Source organism: Mesoplodon densirostris, chromosome 2 (genome assembly GCF_025265405.1).
Source record: "Mesoplodon densirostris isolate mMesDen1 chromosome 2, mMesDen1 primary haplotype, whole genome shotgun sequence".
Taxonomy (NCBI): domain Eukaryota; kingdom Metazoa; phylum Chordata; class Mammalia; order Artiodactyla; family Ziphiidae; genus Mesoplodon; species Mesoplodon densirostris.
Window position 1 is genome coordinate 75,874,507 of NC_082662.1, and position 13,413 is coordinate 75,887,919.

The 13,413-nt window shown below is 41.3% G+C and overlaps 1 protein-coding gene and 1 pseudogene across 2 annotated transcripts in view; both read left to right on the forward strand.

The window, feature by feature from the left end:
- SAMD13 (sterile alpha motif domain containing 13) overlaps positions 1-10,761 on the forward strand; it is a 46,306-nt gene extending 35,545 nt beyond the window's left edge. For both annotated transcript variants that reach the window (XM_060084841.1, XM_060084851.1), the window contains one exon: positions 10,618-10,761. In XM_060084841.1, coding sequence (XP_059940824.1) covers positions 10,618-10,761 — 144 coding nt within the window. The remainder of the gene's footprint in view (positions 1-10,617) is intronic.
- LOC132483614 (dnaJ homolog subfamily B member 6-like) lies at positions 5,953-6,596 on the forward strand (annotated as a pseudogene).
- Positions 10,762-13,413: the final 2,652 nt, after the last annotated feature.

Here is a 13,413-nt window from a genome sequence, read left to right on the forward strand (position 1 = left end):
ATTTTACTCTGAAATGTCCAACTGGTTGTTTAAGCTGTTTGCCTGAAATTCCAAGACTGACATTTCTTTTCAGATGGCTTATTGCTAACTTTTGATACATTTCTGGGGCCACTGACTTAATAATATAAATAAAATATTTTATTGTTACAAATTGCCAAGTAACACTAACTTCCTCAAATGGAGTAGTAAAGTGGGAAGGCCAATCAGAGCAACCACGAGCATGTGTCCTAAGTTGTGATTGGATGGACTTCAACTGTAGTGATTCTAGGTGGATAGTTCTAATTAGACCTGGGACAAATCCAGGTTTGCAGAGGTTGGGGGAGAGAGGGAGATTAAAATCATACAATTCTAAGAGCCCTCCTTTGGAATAAAAGTACAAAATCATGATACAAAATTGCTAAGGCAAAAATTAAGCTTCATTAACTTCATGGTAAATCCAGCTCTGGGACTTCCTTGGTGGAGCAGTGGTTAAGAATCTGCCTGCCAATGCAGGGGACATAGGTTCGAGCCCTGGTCTGGGAAGATCCCACGTGCCATGGAGCAACTAAGCCCGTGCACCACAACTACTGAGCCTGTGCTCTAGAGTCCGTGAGCTACAACTACTGAGCTCACGTGCCACAGCTACAAGTACTGAAGCCTGCGCGCCTAGAGCCCGTGCTCTGCAACAAGAGAAGCCACCTTGACAATGAGAAGCCTGCTCGCCGCAACTAGAGAGAGCCCGCACACAGCAACGAAGACCCAATGCAGCCAAAAATAAATAAATAAACAAACAAATAAATAAATAAATAAATCCAGCTCTGAATTAGACCAGTTAAAATCCCACAAATTGACCATAACTTTTATTACCTTTTCAGCATATTATAATACCAAGTACTGGAAATATACGAGGTGCTTTGACACCTGATATTTCTTAACAGTCGAAGGCTTCTGAAATGCTTAAAATATTTTGTGGCATAATGAACAGGGGAAGTGGCACCTTAGACTCTGCTGATGTGTCCTTTCAGCCCACAAAAATTTAGAAAAGAGTTAAAAAACAAATGGGTAATGCTAGCAATAAGAAAACAGCAAAGAGAATGGAAGCAAAACTGATAAGGAAAGAACTTTTTGAATTTTTTTGATTGAAATAGAATAGATTTCTATAGACCAAACCCCCAAATTGTTGTTTAAATCATTCATTTGAAATGAGAAGTTATAAGACATTATAAGATAGCCAGGTACGTGGTGCTTCTTTGGCTTATTCACTTGTTCAATTGTTTCCATAGCTGTTACAGCTTTTTCTAACACTTATGAAAATAAATATAAAACTATTAAAGTTGGGGCTTCCCTAGTGGCACAGTGGTTAGGAGTCCACCTGCCAATGCAGGGGACATGGGTTCGAGCCCTGGTCCGGGAAGATCCCACATGCGGTGGAGCAACAAAGCCCGTGTGCCACAACTACTGAGCCTGCTCTCTAGAGCCCGCGAGCCACAACTACTGAGCCCGTGTGCCTAGAGGCTGTGCTCTGCAATAAGAGAAGCCACTGCAGTGAGAAGCCTGCGCACCACAACAAAGAGTAGCCCCCGCTCGCCGCAACTAAAGAAAAGCCCGTGCGCAGCAACAAAGACCCAATGCAGCCAACAATAAAATAAATAAATGAAACTATTAAAGTAAATTAATGATCATTATTACAAGTATTATTTTAATAAGGCCACCTGAAACTATTGTAGGTATGAGAGTTGTTTGAAAGAAGCACGGAAGATTCTGGGCAGAAGGAGGATTAGATACAAAGGCATGGGGGCATGAAAAAACATGATTTATCTTGAGAACTCCCAGTACCTTGGCATAAGAGGTGCGGAGCAGGGAATGCCTAAGGATAAGACTGAAAGATAAACAGGGGTCCAGATAAAGATAGTCTGTTTGGGTGAGAGGAACTAGGAAACCACTGAAGGATATTGAGTGGGGAGTGCCAGGATGAGATTTGTGTTTCTGAAAGATCAGTCTGGTGACAATGTGGAGTGGCTTGGAAGACAAGGAGACAGAAGGCAGGGAAGCTGATATAATCATTCCATTGGGGATGGGGGATGGAAAGGAAGAGATGGATTAGAAAGTCTGGGGAAGATGGTCAAGAGAATTTAGTGGATCGTTGGCAATGGAGGGTGAAGATTTGTCCTGTCTCAGTTCTCTGCCTTAGCCCCAGGACTGAGCTCACTGCTCAGGGTGGGAGAGGGAGGAGGCTTGGGTGACGACTGCTAGATGTCTGGATTTGTTAGTTGCAAAGAAGTGTCATTAACCAGGACTTTAGTGAGAGGTCAGTTTTGTTTTGTTCTGTTTTTAAATTTATTTATTTATTTATTTATTTATTTATTTATTCATTTATTCATTTATTTATTTTTGGCTGTGTTGGGTCTTCGTTTCTGTGTGAGGGCTTTCTCTAGTTGTGGCAAGCAGGGGCCACTCTTCATCGTGGTGCATGGGCCTCTCACTATAGTGGCCTCTCTTGTTGCGGAGCACACGCTCCAGACACGCAGGCTCAGTAGTTGTGGCTCACGGGCCTAGTTGCTCCACGGCATGTGGGATCCTCCCAGACCAGGGATCGAACCCATGTCCTCTGCACTAGCAGGCAGACTCTCAACCACTGCATCACCAAGGAAGCCCCGAGAGGTCAGTTTTAAGACAGATGGACTGAGTACAGTTTGGGGCACGTTCAGTTTGAGGGCATGTAGGCATCTAGTGGATATATCTAGAAGAGAGCTCAGGGGAAGGGCAAGGCCTAGAAAGAGAGACATGAGAGTCATCAGCAGTCATAGGAAGGGGTGAGGAAGAGACAGGCATTTAAAAGGGGAAAAGAAAAAGGCCAAGGACAGCACCCTAGGGAGCACCCAGGTTTCAATTGTTAGGAGAAGAAAGGGAACTGGCAAAAGCATCTGAGAAATACTCAGTGTGAAAGGTTGTCTAGAAACCAATGAGGGGAAGAGTTTCAAAAAAAGTGAAATGATCAACAAGGTCAAATACCTCAAAAAGGTGAAGCCCAATGGGGTCTGCCAATGACAGTGGAGTTTCACTGGAGCTGGGGGTGGACTGGAACGTGGAGGACTGTTTCCTCCAAGTTGAGGAGTGAGTGGGAGGCAAGTGGAGGGAGCACCAGCAGCAGGAGGGTTGTGAAGACATGGGAGCTCTTTTCTAAGAGAGGAGATGCTCAAACTTATTTACATGCAGGAAAGTAGCCAGAAGAATTGGACACGTTAAAATTGAATGAAATTGAGAACAGTTCAGTGAAGCAAAATCCCTGAGGACAAGGAAGTGGATGAGATCAAAAGAGTGTGGAGAGGCAAGGATATGGAGAAATTTGAACCCTCATACATTGCTGGTAGGGATATAAAATGGTGTGGCCGCTATAGAAAACTATTTGGCAGTTCTTCAAAAGGTTAAGCATAAAATTACCATATGACCCAGCAATTCCACACAAAAGAATTGAAAAGAGGGACTCAAACAGATACTTGTACACAAATGTTCATTGTAGCATTATTCACAATAACCAAAAGGTGGAAACAACCCAAGTATCCATGAACAGATGAATGGATAAGTAAAATGTGGTACCTAACATGCAATGGAATATTATTCAGCCATAAGAAGGAATGAAGTTCTGATACAAGCCACAAGATAGATGAACCTTGGAAGTATTATGCTCAGTGAAATAAGCCAGTCAAATATTGTATGATTCCATTTATATGAGATATCTAAAATAGGCAAATTCATAGAGACACAAAGCAGATTAGAGGTTATCAAGGGCTAGTGGAGAGGAGGGAGTTATTGCTTCATGGGGTTTCTGTTTCATGATGGAAGAGTTTAAAAAACAGTGGCAACAATTGTACAACATTATGAATATCACTAATGCCACTGAATTGTACACTTACAAATAGTTAAAATGGCCTATTTTATGTTATATATTTTTTATTGCAATAAAATGTAATGTCAGGTAATATACATGAAGACTCAATTTGGTCAATATAAAAAAATATATTGGGGATTAGTTCTGAGCAAGACAGGGACATCTTCCTCTGTCCTTCCTGTGCTCTGGGAGCATAGGTAAGGATGTGTGTGGATACAGCTGAGATGGCCCTTGTCCTAAGGGACATTCAGGGAGTTCCTGACAGTTTCTATATTCTTTGCTAACCAAGAGGCAAGCTCCTCTGCTTGGAGTGGACAGGATAGGTAGAAGTTTACTAAGGAACTAGAGGAGAGCAGTGAAGGTTGAGAATGACCTAGGGGAATGGGAGAGAGAGCTGAGCAATGGTAAACACAAGAACTGTTGATATATTCTCCTGACCCAGCCGAGACTGGTACCCTGCACGTTTAGTGTTCATCTTCTTGGTTTCTTGATTTTTTTCCCCCACTTCATCAGGTATAGGAATCAGAGAAGCTGGATTGATTGCTAAACTGCTCCTGGATAGAGTGTTTATGGCATGGGCACAGTGGAGGGCTACTAGCTTAAGAGGGTGATTCGAGAGGGCATGTAAAAGAATGGTTCCAAGGGCCAACCAGTGGGTGCAGATTTGATACAAAAGAGGAGTCTACAGGGGACTCATTACCCTGGAGAAAGAGGAGTTGAAATGAAAAAGTGGGTATAATGGGAGGGAGGAGTGAGAGATAGACTAGGTTATTGGACTTCCAATGTGGCAGAGGTGGGACTCTTCTGGTTGATGACATTATAAGATTAGGTTCTAATGGGGAAGGTGAAGTTGTAGAAATGGTTGGTGTATTAGAGTAGACATCAACTGCTGTCACAAGTGGATGAAAATAGATATAATGGCCTAACTATAGTAGAAGTTTCTTAATATAAATAGTCCAAGGTTGTTGGTGGAGGTGTTCTGCTCCACTGTAATTCAAGGTCCCAGGCTGATGGGAGCTCTGTCATCTTCAGCTGTATGCTTTCAAGATCACTTGGGCACTGACATCCAGTTGGTGTAAGGATAAAACACAACAAGGAACACACGTGGTCGTTTCATGAGCCAGGCTGGAGAGAGGTGCACGTCATCCCTTCACATGTTTTTGGCCACAATGTGGTCACACAGCCACACCGAACTGCAAGGAAGTCTGGGAAATGTGTAGTTGTGTGTCCTGGAAAAAGAGCAGCCTTGCTACACTTGAGCTTTACAGCCATTCTTTAAAGCATTGGCTGATGCGACACTGCTACTTAGTTCTATCTTTAAGTCCACAGATAAATTTCAAAAAGACTAACTTTAAGATTTCAACTGAAGTGAAGGAGCCTTATCTGACCATACATGGGAAGCCTTCACTTCTAATTCTGTTCCTTCAATCTATTCTTTCTTTCTTATCTAGGCAGAATTCTCTGTAACCTAGTTTCCTCATTTGATGACATGAGTTTCAATCTCTTTCCTTCATCAGAAATGTGTACATGATTTTTTTGGAATAGAGCCCCTTTATCACCCATTTCGTGCCTGCAGCAGATATCCACAGGGAGATACCCATTACATTACTGAAGGCATGAGCCCACATAATGAGCAGAAATGGATTTTGTGTCTGATATAAATGCAAGACCCATGTTGCTTCCGATTGTTACTTTAACAAATGAGGTAAAGACTTCTTTTTGAGCCACACAGATAGTTTCTGTCCTCCAAGATGTATATTATCCACCCCAAATTTTCCACCAATAGGATTACAAGGCAAGCACAGCATCAGCTGATAGTCATTGGCTGATAGTGTTGAGCTCATAGTCACTCCACCCACAATGAGCTGCAGAGGTCAGGGAAGGGGTGGGGACATTGTAGAGGATACCAGCCCCAAATAGGAATTTCTTCCCCAGAATAGCCTTTGTCCCAAGAATCATGTGATACGATTCAAAAGGTCTTGTTGTAGACTTGAATAGTCCACCATCTTCCTTTCCGAAGTTACCTGGAAATTCTTCAGAAAATAAACTCTGTGTCTTCGTGAGGAAAAGTCCTTTAAAGAAACATGGTGAGTTACTACAAAGTACTGGGGATACCACAAAATGCTTCCTCCTCTGATATTAAGAAGGCTTATCACCAGTTAGCTCTTGGGGTCCACCCATACAAGAACCCAGAAAACCAGGAGGCAGCTAAGGAGAAGTTCAATCAAGTAGCAGAGACCTATGCAGTCTTGTCTGATGCTGAGAAACACAACAACTATGACAAGTCCAGAAGGAATTGCATCAAAAGGGAAAACAGAGGAGATGGCAGAGACAGGACTATTTGAAGGAGGAACTGTGGTTTGAGAGGCCACACTGTGGCTTTCAAAATGTCTTTGAAGATAAAGAGCCCTTCTCAGGAGACTGTTTTCCCAGTGGCCGTGTGGGTAGGGCCAGGAGGTTCCACTTCTCCTTCTTTTATGTGACCCCCATACTGGACACAGGATTTTCCACTTTTATATCCCTGGGCTCTGGACAAAATTCCCCTTCCTCTGTGACATTTGTACCTTTTATAAGCAGTGGAATGGGAAACTTCAAACTGGTCACCACTTGTATCCAGATAGTGAATGGCAAGGAAGTTGTTATAAAGAAAGTTCTAGAATATGTGAGGCAGAAGACTGAAGTGGGAAAAGAACGCCTGTTTCATCAGATTCCTCCATGCCACTGGTAAGGAGTTGCTGCCGTCTTCTTCCATGGGGAGACTTTGCTGTGAGGCTGGTGAGTCTGATGCTTATCAAAGACAGAATTGGAATCTGAGAGTGTGTTGAACTGGAATGGACAGGGGTCAGCTTAATACAAATTTCTCATTTCACAGAAGGAGGGAATAATGGGCCAGATGCTCCATAGGAACTAGGAAGCAGCAGAGTTTGGCTTCCAGCCCAAGTCTTCTGATTCTAAATTGAGCCTTCTTTTCTCCTGTACTCTATCTGGGACAGTAGAGACCACCACAGATATGGCCTTCTGAGACATTTGCAGGGCCCTACCATTATAAATCCCACTGACTCCTCTTCCTGACTTCTCTTTCCTGATCTACCTTGTTATTATCCATTGCCTCTTTCTTGATGGCCCTTTTTCTCTTCCTAGCCTCTTTCTCTTTGCTTCTTCTCTCCCCACCTCTTCTTTCTCCCCATTTCCAATAGACCATATCATAATTAAGCTTAACTGAAAGTCACCTATGTATAAAGTTGTCAGAGAAAGAGTGAAAAGTAAATGGGTTAAGATTTTTTAAATATACTTTTAAAAATAGCTAGGATTTATCGACTGCTCAGTAGAATTAAGGAATTCTACTTCATGTGTTATCTCAATGATCTTTTCAGCAGTGAGATACAGTAACTACTTCCCCCCCACCCCCATATAGATAAGGAAATGAGGTTTAGAGAGATTAAGTAACTTGCCCCAGGCCCCGCCTAATAAGCAATAAGATAGTGTCTTACTCTGAAGCACATGCTTATCTACTGAGCTATGACATCTATGGATTCTACTCATTTATTTTTAGATCTAGGGTCTTGGCGTCATTGGAAATTTACACCTGTCATCTCTAAACCTTACTTCCATGCATGAGTACTTGTGGGAACTTAAGTACGCAAGCATTTTGAGTATTATTGCCCAGCAGGCACTTGGTTATTCTAACATGAAGACAGAAGACAGAAGCAATGTAAAAAGTTTCACTGAAACTAACAAATAATTATCCCTTAACACAGAAATGTAAACAAAATCCTAAGATGTGAATTATATTTTTGTTTTGAATTTTGGATTGTTAATGCAAAATCATGGAACTTTTTTGTTTGTTTGTTTAACTGGATCTGTTCACACTCCAACTCCTTCATTTATACACAGACCAGGCTCCAGAGGAGTGGAGTTACTGATGGAGTCTGCATTAGAACCTCTGTGGAAAGTTACTGATGGAGTCTGCATTAGAACCTCTGTCTCCTGATTTCCAATCTCACGTGCATCCTAGTATACCATGCTGACTGGCAAAAGTTGGATTTCATTTGCCTTGCAAGCTTTTCTAGAAATTACATAACAAATGATTAGCTTTCTTAATCAAGGAACTTTCTTTTGTTTGTGATTTTTATGAGACACATTTTTATGTAGTCTTTGAACTTTTTTAATCTCAGTGAATTTTCTGAACTTGAACAAGAATATTCCTGCATCCCTCTGGCAAAGGGTAGCTTTCAGGCAGGGGACATACTTCCAGAAAAGAAACAGAAGATGGATTTGGAATTGGAACACATCCCAGTTCTTTCAAAGCCTACACATTTCCACTTAGTAGTCATTGAGAACGTCCTATATGTCAGACGCGGTGCTAGGTGCCTGATATGAATTAATCATTTTTAACCTCCAAAATTCTTCAGGGGGTTATTTCCATTTTACAAGTTTGGAAACTGAGGCTCAGGGAAGTTAAGTCCCTTACCCAGAGCCACACAATAAGTTGTGGAGACAGTGCTCAGACTGCAGTTTGTTTGACCTGGAAGCTCCCATTTCCATTATGCCATCTCCACTCCCATTCATCTGAGCTGCCATAGTCATGGTTTAAGAGGAAAGTTTTGTTGTATATATGAATTATATTCATTTCAAAATTTTTTAAATGAGGAATTCCAGATGGAGCTTTCTTTTACCAACCCTCATCTGAGGTGAACGGCAGTGTAGCTACCAAACAAAGGAAAATCAAATTGGAGCATGAAACATGATTTTCCAGTTTGTCTTAAATAAAATCCAAATTTCAGCATTTTTCACAGACATACTTGGCTTTTGACAGAAATGCTGAGTTGTAGAAGGACTTTTTGCCAGCAAAGATGTAAAAAAAATTCATTTGCAGTTAGTCAAGGAAGTTTTCTTGTATAGAAATGAAAGCAGTGGCATCTCCTCCTGGTCCCCGTTTAAAATATGTGGTAAATTAAATATGAGCAAACAACAGCAAAGGAAAGATGGAGAGCAGGAAGGGCTTTGCTGTTCTTTGAAGCAGCCCGAGTGAATCACTATTCATCTCAGTGTGTAAGATAGAGCATGAGCTTTGATGTAATCTGCGATTCAGATTCCTGTGACCTCACAATGCCTTCAGAGCTGCTGCAGTGGTTTCCAGGTGTCAGGGCTCCTCTCCAACTCTCATACTTGCAGGTTTTACTGATGGATAGTCTTTGGGATTACTACCTGCCTAAATAGAAAAAGATACTTTAGGATTAAAAAGTCAATTCCTTTGTCCTTAAATAATTGTAAAATGAGGGCTGCAGTCTGTCCAGGAATACTGACATGTGATTGTGTAACACAAAGCTCAGGGAGCACTTGCAAGGGTGGTATCTCATGAAATTCTGTCAAAACCCAATATCCTATATTATCAACTGAAGAGACAGAGGAGGAAGGGACTTGCCTAAGGTCACAAAGTGGATGTTTCTTCAGCCCCTAGCCCGGTGCTGTATCTCCCACATACTCAAGACATTCAGTGCACATCTTCCTCACAGCCTGGCAAAATACATGAGAGACTTTGGAGGAATGGCCCTCTTGGGGACAGTGTAGGAGGGAGTCACAGTTTTATGTAGCTGCAGTTGCACACAGTGCCTCCTTGTCTGTCCATCAGTGGGGTAGGTGGGTAAAATCATGAACAGCTGTGTCGAGGCTTACTGAGCATGCGCAGCTGGTCCATCTCTTGAACCCAGGTTTCCTAAGAACCAGCTCAGATTCTCCCCACAACAAACAATAACAAAAAATGGTGGTATTCGGCACTCTTCTCAGTGCATCCTTTCCAAAGGTTTTCAGACTGTAGACTTTCTATTTTTGGGGTCCTTATCTCTTTCACAAGAAGCCCATTTTTATTTCATTCCAAAGGTTTGTAGTCTCCAGAGTACCTGGAGTGAAGCCTACCTGGTTGGGTACTTGAGAGGAGTGGGGAGTGGACTGCAAGGAGAATAGGGGAGGGAATTTGTGGTGGGCACAGCTCTGCCCCTCGGTACCTTCTTTGGAATCTTGAGGCTCCACCGAGAGGAAGTGGGGTAGCATGAGACTTGATATTCAGGTTGAGGCAGGATGGTTCTCCTTTTCAAGGAGAGAAAAGAAGTTCACAGAGAGTAAGTCATTTTTCCGGTGCCCATTGTTACAATTGAAAAGGTTTCAGAAAACCCAAGGCTCTGGTCCCCATTGGTCCATCTAGACAACACATATTTACTTCTAAGTGTCAAGAGAAACAGAAGCGAGTTATGAAAAGAACATCGGCTTTGGCTGTAGGCAGATGGGAGTTCAAATTCTGTGCCACCCTTTCCTAACTTCTTGGGCAGGCTAACTTCTTGCCTTGATCCTTGGTTTACCTATAAAATTAAGATGGCAATCCCTGCCTGTCCTAATTTATAGGGTTTGTTTTGGAATTAGACAAAAATTCTGCATAAACTTCAACAGATTTTACAAGTGGAAAGTGTCATTATTCCTTTCAGAAGCAGTATCTTTGATCCTTCAGGGTACATACTCCAAGCTTGCTGTCAGTTTCTTACAATGTGACATTTGTGATGTGATCTTGAAAATAAAATCAGCTATAGATTATATTTAACTCCAAAATAAATGTAAAAGGTGGAAGATAAAAGTAGAAGATTCCATTTTTGGCACTATTAAAAAAATAATGTTTTTAGTGTGGAGACAAGCAATATGACTTCTTCCTTTGACCTTTCTTCATTATCCTTGAGCCTTACCCTCTGCTTCCATTATAGGAAATTGATGGAAAATCCCTGCTACTGATGACAAGAAATGATGTGTTGACAGGACTTCAGTTAAAATTGGGGCCTGCTCTGAAAATCTATGAGTATCATGTAAAACCTCTGCAGACAAAGCATTTAAAGAACAACTCTTCATAGTATAGTCAAATTGGGGTCTTGAACCTCAAAAAATACATAATGACATAATTTAGTTTCATGTGATGAAACTTTGTAAACAGAATACATACATGTGTATATGTAAAGAATTTCAATCAAATGAAACGTTATCCTATTGGATAGACTAGGCAATCCATCGGCTGACCTGAACTCAGCCAGGAGGAGCGAGGACATGTGGACAGGATGGTTTACCTTGTGGAGTTTGTCAAATAGAATGATCTTTGATGAGACTAGACAGCCCTCCCCACAAAGAGGATTTTCTTCATAGTTTGTTTTCCCAAATTCCTGAAAAAAGAATCGAATGGTATGAGCATATTTCAGTTACAGATGTGGGAAGATCAAAAGCAAGAACTTGGGGAGAGGGAGAAAGAGAAAGGGATTGTGCCTCCCTTGAATTCCTCTGCTCCTTAGAGCTTGTGTTATTTGGATGGAATTGCCGACACCCTTTTTTGTAGAGGGTCCTCCACTTGACCTTATTAAGGTTTCACTGGGATATGCTGCACTGTTTGAAACGGACATGCATCATGGCCCCTTCAGGAGCAGACTGTAGCTCTGAAAAGAGAAACTCTGTTGTATTTTGGGGACATCCATCCATCTTCAGCTAGCTTTCATGGGGGTAATGGTATTTTCTGCATAGATCTGCTTTAAAATTGGTTCTTTGTTTCTGAAGAAAGCATTTTTTTTCACTTTATGGTTTGTATTTATAATAATTTGTTTCTGAAGAAAATTGCCAAGAGTTATAGATTGAAAAGCCTTGTTACTAGTACAGAATATTTTTATATATATATTCCTTCATGATGGTGTAATATTTTTTTAATTGCTCTGATGCTTTGTTTGATTTCCAATTTGAGTACTTGTTTTTAAGAACTTGAAAAAGTGGGCTTGCTACATCTCTGTTCAAAGAGACATTTGTTCAATCTCTGTGTGTCAATGCCTTGTTGAATTGGTGCTTTGTGGTCACAATAAAGCATTGCTTCAGTTTATTCCCAGTGTATTTATTTTTGATCTTTTCAGTTTGGTTGCCTCTTTGGTTGGGCTTAAGGATTAAGGTAACTCCCTGAAACCATGGAGAGAAAGTTAAGCCTTCTTTAAAAAATAAACGTTAGATATCGAAAACATATAGATCTATATGTAGATTTATCTTCTTTATGGACTGAATTGTCTATTAGACCTTATTCCTTACCCCGATCCAACAACCAAGTTTAGGTGTCATTTTAGCCAAAGTTTTGTGGGTTTTTTTTTTGCTGTAGGCCAGTGGGGGAAGGGATGTTGTGGGGTTTTTTTGAAATTCTGATGAAAGCTTTGGACCCGCCTTCCAGATGAAAGCTCATATTCCCACACACAAAACTTTGCAGAGTTGATGGACTCCCCAGAGTTCCCTCTTTCCCCTCCTCAAGTTAATAGTCCTTATTTTAGAGAGTGTTATAATTCAGTCCCCTGTGGAGATATTTTCTCTAAAGGAAAGAAAGTCTAAAAAGATGAGAGTGAAAAGAAACAGAGGAAATGGTATAGTGAATGGGGTTCAGAAATGTATCCCAAATTAATGCACATTTTTCCCCAACTAGGGATTGATCCCGGTGAAAGTGAAAGTGAAAGTGCAGCATGCTAACCACTGGACTGCCAGAGAATTCCCTGAAACTTAAGTAATGCTTTGTTTTGCATAAGTGGGAGAAGGATTTACAACGGAGACATTCTCCATCCCCAACTTTTCACAGTCTACAAAACACATAAGACCAAAAGGCAGAATATAGTAAAGTACTGTGAGGTGTGATAGTGGCAAAACAGGAGGACTACACCTGCTGGAGACCTGGGTTGGAAAGAAGGGACAGAAGATCAGACAGAAAGAAGATGGAAGGAAGAACTTAATCTCTCTGAAGGAGTTTCCCACAAGTGAAATAGTGATGATGTTTGAGCCCTCTCTACTTCAAAAGGATAGCATGAGGAATGTCCGAGCCCTGCTTCTGTGCATCTACCTGATTCCTTCTGTATTAGTTTGGAAAAGATTTGGCTGTGAATGATAAAAAAAAAGTTGCCTCCCTCGCTACCATGCCAGGTAATGTAAACAAAACAGAAGCTTGCTTTTCTTTATGTAAATGTCCAGATAGAGGGGCTAAGGATGGTGAGGCCCTCCATGATGTTAGGGAAATAAGTTCCTCCTATCTTTTTGCTCCATCATGCAGCTATTCATTCCCAGAATCATTTCACAGCCCAAGATGGCTGCTTCAGCTCTCACCATCACCACTTGAATTCCAACTAGTGGGGAGAAAAAAAGAGAAAAGGAACATACCTCCTTCCTTTAAGAACACTTCCAAGAAATTGTAGTAAGAAGTAGCATTACCTCCTCTTATATTTTGCTATCCAAAATTCAGTCACATTCCCATACCTAAGCTGCAAGGGAGGCTTGTTTCTTAGAGTGGATGGGCCCAGCTAAAATTCAAAAGTCCCATTATTCTGTAGACAAAGGAAAAGGGGTATTAGAGGACAATTTCCTGTTACCACTGTCAGCCAGCTGTTGAACACTTGGAGAAAATGACACTGAAAGTGTGTATTTTTCTCTATGTATCTTCTCTATGTATTGTATTTTTCTCTAGATTTGAACTTGGGCTCACATTCCCTCAGTCTCTGGATATTTTT